General features: G+C 42.2%; 1 protein-coding gene across 2 annotated transcripts; it reads right to left on the bottom strand.

Annotated features, from left to right (window-relative positions):
* Positions 1 to 3,628: 3,628 nt before the first annotated feature.
* Positions 3,629 to 6,681, bottom strand: LOC115196317 (cyclic AMP-dependent transcription factor ATF-4). Of its 2 annotated transcripts, none has more exons than XM_029757040.1 (3): positions 6,509 to 6,681; positions 5,274 to 5,687; positions 3,629 to 4,955 (listed from the first exon to the last, which is right to left on the bottom strand). In XM_029757040.1, the coding sequence occupies exons 2-3, from the start codon at positions 5,566 to 5,568 to the stop codon at positions 4,009 to 4,011; spliced, it is 1,242 nt and encodes a 413-aa protein (XP_029612900.1). In that variant the 5' UTR covers positions 5,569 to 5,687; positions 6,509 to 6,681; the 3' UTR covers positions 3,629 to 4,008. The 2 variants fall into 2 exon arrangements, with proteins under 2 accessions (XP_029612900.1, XP_029612890.1); XM_029757030.1 differs by having other exon boundaries at positions 3,629 to 4,958; positions 6,509 to 6,677.
* Positions 6,682 to 7,592: the final 911 nt, after the last annotated feature.

The raw sequence follows: 7,592 nt of genomic DNA on the forward strand, positions 1-7,592 counted from the left end.
TTGTATATGTGTTTGTTTGGTTTTCCTTCTTTCTCCTATTAAAAGATGAGTATACAACCCGCTGCGTTTTGGTCCTTTCCAGACGACAATCGTTACAAAATCAAAGTACATGTTATATTTGAGATTCTTTAAAGTAGCCACCCTTTGCCTTGATGACAGCTTTGTACACTCTTGGCATTCTCTCAACCAGCTTCATTTGGAATACTTTTCCAAGAGTCTCAAAGGAGTTCCCACATATGCTGAGTACTTGTTGGCTACTTTTAGGCCTACAGTATAAAATGATTCAATATAGGTATACATGTTGTTCCCACAAATTTCATTGAGTGCAATTGAACGTTTAAATATGAATGTGCAAGTTTTTTGAGTATGTGTACTGCAATATACTATTAGATGAAACAGTCAGTAAAGCAATAGAAGTGTCCAGAGTGCCATATAAAAAAAGGAATGTTGCATTCCAGTATTACACAGCAATGCTGTCACACAACATCCCTTATTACATTGCAGTTAAGCAACATAAACACAAGAGCGCCTTAAGGGACAGTTTTAAGACCATTCCTATTCAATCTAATTTTAAAAAAATTTAACAGGGATCCAAGGGGCTAATCAAGGAAATACTTTACTTTTCTATACTTTCTCAGTGTTAAATAAGGAAAACTTAGAAGAAAAAACAAATGAAGAGCTTATTCCACTGAACTGTGTTTAACAAACATTCATTGTTTTTTGCAATACCATTCAAATACCATCCAAATATATTTTGTTGGTCTATATGTTGCATGTCTTCCCATATTTAAAAGATGTCTGTGAACTGAACATAAACTTCAAGTGTTGCTGACACCAACCGCAACTGAGGAATCAACAGAACCCACAGCTTGTTAAAGCCTACTGTCTCAGTCAAGGGTCAAGAACGGATTGGCCAAGATTGGTCAGTAACATGTCCACGATGGATTTCGCATGAGATTCCCAAGAAAGACAATCACATGACACTCCTGGAGCCAGGAGACTTCCTGCTTTGCGGTGAGGGTTATTATCCATTATTAAATTATGCAACATAAGGGTTGGAATTAAAAGTTAGCTATCAGACAGACCAGTTGTAACATCAAGAGTTAGCATAAGTTGTGGTAAATTAGGTTTAATTGTCCTACACAACTGCTTGGGCTTCTCACTGAATACACAGCATCTTTAGGGAGCTTGTGAATGGTTTCAGAGAGCCATGCATTGTGCCTCATCACCACTTAAGGTTTGGCACAATCCCAAATAGAGAATTTCCCCCTGGCTATCTGGACAAAAGCCCCAAAGCAAAAAAAAGTGTGCGAGAACCCTAGTCCCAGTTTTAGGTTGAATACAGGGCAGTGTCATTGTGGTCAACCTCCATTATTTAAGCAGTGCTTAGGTCAGCACACAAACACACTGTCTCTGTCTATCACACACAATATACTGTAGAGAGCAGGTCAGTGAGGTAGCTTTAAACTGTGTCCAACACAGGATGATCAGAAAATATTAAATTAGTTGGAACTTGGATGTATCCAGGTTCCTGTAGTATCCCAAAATGAACTGAAATGAAGTAAATTAACTATATAGGGGATATGGTGCAATTGTTAAACCTGACCCTTATCTGGGTAAATGGTTTTATGTTGAGCCAGAACATACTGATAATGTTCCTCCATGGAACCGGTTTTCGTATGGCTCAGGGCACTGGAGCAGGTCAAATCTGGGCTATATTCAAACAACTGGCCTCCACACTTCTGAACACATTCACACCGGTATTAGCTAAATGAGGCTGAGGACCCTATTTTGAAATAACTATTTTGAAATCTCAATACTTATTTCAGATGTAGTAACATGGAAAAATTGGTCCCAATAATATACTTTGTCTTCACTGTACAGTCATTGCCAAATATTTTGAGAATGACACAAAGTTTGCTGCTTCAGTGTCTTTAGATATTTTGTCAGATGTTACTATGGAATACTGAAGTATAATTACAAGCATTTCATAAGTGTCAAAGGCTTTTATTGACAATTACATGAAGTTGATGCAAAGAATCAATATTTGCAGTGTTGACCCTTCTTTTTCCGCCCTGGCATGCTGTCAATTAACTTCTGGGCCACATCCTGACTGATGGCAGCCCATTCTTGCATAATCAATGCTTGGAGTTTGTCAGAATTTGTGGGTTTTTGTTTGTCCACACGCCTCTTGAGGATTGACCACAAGTTCTCAATGGGATTAAGGTCTGGGGAGTTTCCTGGCCATGGACCCAAAACATCAATGTTTTGTTCCCTGAGCCACTTAGTTATCACCTTATGGCAAGGTGCTCCAACATGCTGGAAAAGGCATTGTTTGTCACCAAACTGTTGCTGGATGGTTGGGAGAAGTTGCTCTCGGAGGATGTATTAGTACCATTCTTTATTTACGGCTGTGTTCTTAGGCAGAATTGTGAGTAAGCCCACTCCCTTGGCTGAGAAGCAACCCCACACATGAATGGTCTCAGGATGCTTTACTGTTGGCATGACACAGGACTGATGGTAGCGATCTCCTTGTCTTCTCCGGAAAATGCTTTTTTCCAGATGCCCCAAACAATCAGAAAGGGGATTCATCAGAGAAAATGACTTTACCCCAGTAGTCCAATCCCTGTACCTTTTGCAGAATATTACTCTGTCCCTGATGTTTTTCCTGGAGAGATGTGGCTTCTTTGCTGCCCTTCTTGACACCAGGCCATCCTCCAAAAGTCTTCGCCTCACTGTGCGTGCAGATGCACTCACACCTGCCTGCTGCCATTCCTGAGCAAGCTCTGTACTGGTGGTGCCCCGATCCCATAGCTGAATGAACTTTAGGAGACAGTCCTGGCACTTGCTGGACTTTCTTGGGCACCCTGAAGCCTTCTTCACAATAATTGAACCACTCTCCTTGAAGTTCTTGATGATCCAATAAATGGTTGATTTAGGTGCAATCTTACTGGCAGCAATATCCTTGCCTGTGAAGCCCTTTTTGTGCAAAGCAATGATGACGGCACATGTTTCCTTGCAGGTCCCGTGTGGCTCAGTTGGCAGAGCATGGTGTTTGCAACGCCAGGGTTGTGGGTTCGATTCCCACGGGGGACCAGTACGGAAAGTATGGAGAAAAAAAGAAAAGAAATTAAATGTATGCATTCACTTCTTTAAGTTGCTCTGGATAAGAGCATCTGCTAAATGACTAAAATGTGAACGTAGGTAACCATGGTTGACAGAGGAAGAACAATGAATCCAAGCACCAGCTTCCTTTTGAAGCTTCCAGTCTGTTATTTGAACTCAATCAGCATGACGATGATCTCCAGCCTTGTCATCGTCAACACTCACACCTGTGTTAACGAGAGAATCACTGACATGTCAGCTGGACCTTTTGTGGCAGGGCTGAAATGCAGTGGAAATGTTTTTGGGGGATTCAGTTCATTTGCATGGCAAAGAGGGACTTTGCAATTCATCTGCTCACTCTTCATAACATTCTGGAGTATATGCAAATTGCCATCATACAAACTGAGGCAGCAGACTTTGTGAACATTTATATTTGTGTCATTCTCAAAACTTTTGGCCACGACTGTATTATGATCATACTGTACACTCCCAGAGTTTGCTAAATGAATTACACAAAACCAAATGGATCTTACTTTTTAATAGATAATGAAATATTTACAATTAGATACAATTCAGACTACAGTAAAAATACATGAATAATAGGATTCAAAACCTATTTAAGACTACATGCTTCTACAGATAGACATGTCTTGATAAGAATAAACAATGACAAATACTACAGAAGATCAGACTAATTACACAAGTCAATATACTGTTAAGAAAACACTGAAGGTTTTCATACAAGAGATCAGGGACTACGTCAAACTCAAGCTACAAGAAGTCTCTTTAAACTCAAAGGAGGAGACAGGTAGGAAGGTCAATAGAACTTGGACTTTGGGAGTCTCAATACATGCATTTAAAAAGCATTATAGATAGTAGGATACTTGGTGGGTTACACTACGGTTAGAGGTCACTGAGTCCCTTCTTGCTCTTCGCTTGGCACACCTCCTCCATGAGGTCCTTGAGATACTGGATCCCATTGGCGATGGAGTCTGCTTTCTCCGCCAGCTTGTGGTTTCTTTGCTCCAGCTTGTCACACTCCGCGCTCAGGGCCTCCTGCTCAGTCTTCTTCTTCTGGCGGTAGCGCGTGGCCGCCGTCTTGTTCTGCGACATTTTCTTGAGCTTCTTCTCCTTCGGGGGTCCTCCAGTGGATGTGGTGGTGGGAGATGGCTGGTCTGGATGTTGTGGTCTAGACTTAGGGGTTGTTGGGTACGGTTTTCTCCTGTTTTGGAACCTTGACTGAGTTGTGGCGATGGAGGGCCAGTTGAGCTGACCGGAGGAGCTTAAGCTGCTGTCACTGTCAGAGGAGAGGATCTCTGGGATGGTGACGGTGGTGGTTGTCACACCAACCTCGTGTTTAGGGGCCAGGAGGACAACGATGCGGGTCGGGGAGAGAGACAGCACGATGCTGGGGACTGGCAGGGGAACCTCCAGGTGAAGCAGCTTCTCGCTGACACTCGCCGAGGCATCCACCTCACTGCCCAGCTCTAAGGTGAAGGTGGGAGATGGAGGAAGAGAGGGGGCTGGGGACTGGGGCTCCAATTTGATCACCAGCTCCTCCTGGGCATCGGGGACGCAGGGAGGTGGTGAATGGACCTCCTCCTGAGGGTCTTCCTGGGGCTGTGAGATGGTCGAGGGGAGGAGTGGATCTGTGGTGATGGGGAGGTCCGTGGGAGTAGGGAGAGTAGGGAGGGGGAGTGAGTCCAGCACCATAGGACACTCAAAGGAAGTAATGAGGTCTTCAGGGGAGCTGGGGGAAACGTCTGGGCTGCAGGAACATATAAGGGAGTCCAGGTCAAACTCACTCAGGTCAACCCTCTTAGCCATCCAGTTCATGCCAGAAAAGGCATCTTCTGTGGAGGATAAAGAAAGCAGGTTAATAGCTAAAGTAATATGAAAATACAAATATTCGCATTACAAGTGGTGATCATAAATGTCAAAGTGGAAGTCTAAGTTTTTATATTTGTGATAAAAGCATTTCACTGTAAGGTCTACATCTGTTGAATTCGGCACATGTGACAAATAAAATTGGATTTGAAAACCTATTACCTTTTCTATACTGCAAAAAAACAGATCATGGGAATAAAATATAAATTGCTATGGATTTCTACACATTGTCGACCAGTATGAACATACGTGTGGAGGACTTAGGATGTGGTGGTCCTCACCTTTCCCATTATCTGCACCAATGTGATGGGTGTGGCCTAGCTCATCAGCAGATAGCCAAGGGAAGGACAGCAAGTCTGCCTCAGCCTTCTCTTCCTGGAGGAGCAGCGAAGGCAGAGAGGGAGGAGGGGAAAGAAGGAGAATTGGAGAAGATGAGGAGAGGGGTGAAGCCCCCCCCTCTAGCAAGGTAACTTCATGGTGGAGCAGCGACCCCATGGGGTCAGCCATGAGAGAGGAAGTCCCCTTGAGTAGGGCCTCCATATCGTCCAGGCCAAACTGTGATCTCATCATGGTCATAGCTCTGTTGTTGTTGTAGTACAGTCACTAGGATCTGAGACGGTAGGTACTGCAGTAAGAGGTCGAGCGGTTCTTTTATGCTGTCAACTACAGCAGTGCTAAGGGTTTCCACAAGGGACCTGGGAAAGAGATAGGAGAAGACATGGTGAGTTCATGTAATAATGTAAACCGTAGCTCATAATGTAGGCTAAAGAAATGGCTTTTTCTCTATGTTGATTCTATATTATGTCATGGTCAGTCGTTATTGGGTGGCAAAAAAATAAGTAAGTCTGAACTTATGTTTAGATCTGTAATGAGTTGTGTGCACAACACTGCCCCTACCATTTTACAACGCACCTCCTTGCACTGGCACTGAATACCCTCCCTGCCTTTGTCTTGTGACTCGCACAAGCGCCAAATGAGGTCAGTCAGTTTCCACAGCAACCATTGTCAGAATGGAAGCAAAGATTTGTATAACTAAACATTGTTCTATCTGTGATGGAAGTGTGAATGAGCTGGCTGCTTCTGCCTCCCTAACAGCCACGCTTGTGTTCACCCTCCCGCCTTAATAAACACTTATTATATCGCCATTTTGTTCGAAAAAGAACACGAACCATTTTGTTCCACGTTGGCATTCCTGGAATAAAATTGTATCACCCATTTTTTATATATACCAATTTGGTGACAATGTGTTAACAGCTCACTGACCATTTTGCCCGAAAGAGATACAATGTAACATTCTCTGATCTGACTCGTGATGTCTGTATCCAATGTCATTCCAAGGATTTGTCTGGCGAATGGCAACCTTACGGCAAGATATACTATATGCATTTATAAAAATACTTCGCTACACAACATAAGCAGGTTAATAGCTTCACAAATTAAGGTTAGAGCTCATTGTCGTCATTGACCTGTCACAGATTCACGTTAGCTAGCCACTTGCCTACAAATATATACTTACGTCATTTTGACAAATGTGAAGTTGAAGCAGTGCACAGGATTGATGCACTGTTGGATTTGCTGCTGCTAGGACCGCCGCGAGCCGTTAAACTGCCATTTCGCCCAAGAAAGCGGTGTCACTTGGATGTTGTTAGGTGCTGGTTGTAAATGGCGCAGCGTAATATACAACTTGCAAAAAGACCAATGAGGTATATATACACACTAGATTACATTTGGGAGGCTTTGTGTTGAAGCCACCGTGCTTCCATCTTGCCCCCCCCATTGTAAAACATATTTAGGAAGTTATAGAAAAGCATTTATTAATGTCTACATTCATTTTTTGTCACGTTTATACTATTACAGACACCTTAATGCATACTTTGAAATTATATTATGTGAGATAAATATATAAAGTGAAAAAATACATAACACTTTCCTCAGTCAGATTCTTTGAGGTTATTGATGTTACTGTCCCCACTACCGCAACAAATACTTAAATACATGTAATTTTGTCCTTGAAACATTTAAATGAAATATAATTCCATTCATTCCTTTGGAGGACTGCGCCTACTGGGGAGAGCCAATATGTCCGACCAGTCGCTTCAAAGCATCTAAATGGCCAATACATTTGTAATCAAGGGTTTATATACATCGCTGATGCAGACCTAGGAAACTCTTCCACAGGTCCTCACTAGCTTCTATAGCCACAAAGTCATAAACCCCACCCATTTCTACAAATTCTCTTCTTAAAATGTGATATTAACCCTAACCACACTGCTAACCTTATGCCTAACCCCTACATTTAAATTAAGACCAAAGCAATTTTTTTTCTGTGGAATCTGACTTTGTGGCTATTGAAGCTAGTGGAAACCGTATCATTCCACACATTGGGGGTTAACAGTTTTAGAAATCATCCTGTGATGTCTTATACTAATCACATAATTTATGTGAGCAAACAACTTTTCAATAAAGTTTATTGCACGTCCTTTTTAATATTCAGATAATTCACAAATAGGATATAGATAAAATGTCCTGTGGATATTCTCAGCAGTACACACTGCATAGTAAAACATTTCACATTCATTCTCGTACATTTTAAATACTTT

This window comes from Salmo trutta, chromosome 1 (genome assembly GCF_901001165.1).
Source record: "Salmo trutta chromosome 1, fSalTru1.1, whole genome shotgun sequence".
NCBI classification, from domain to species: Eukaryota; Metazoa; Chordata; class Actinopteri; order Salmoniformes; family Salmonidae; genus Salmo; species Salmo trutta.

Bases quoted from the DNA above. Each gene is read 5' to 3' on its own strand.
- LOC115196317 (XM_029757030.1), bottom strand. From the start codon at position 5,568: ATGACCATGATGAGATCACAGTTTGGCCTGGACGATATGGAGGCCCTA. The intron at 4,959-5,273 runs GTGAGGACCACC...TATCCTCCACAG, and splicing joins TGGTGCAGATAATGGGAAAG to AAGATGCCTTTTCTGGCATG.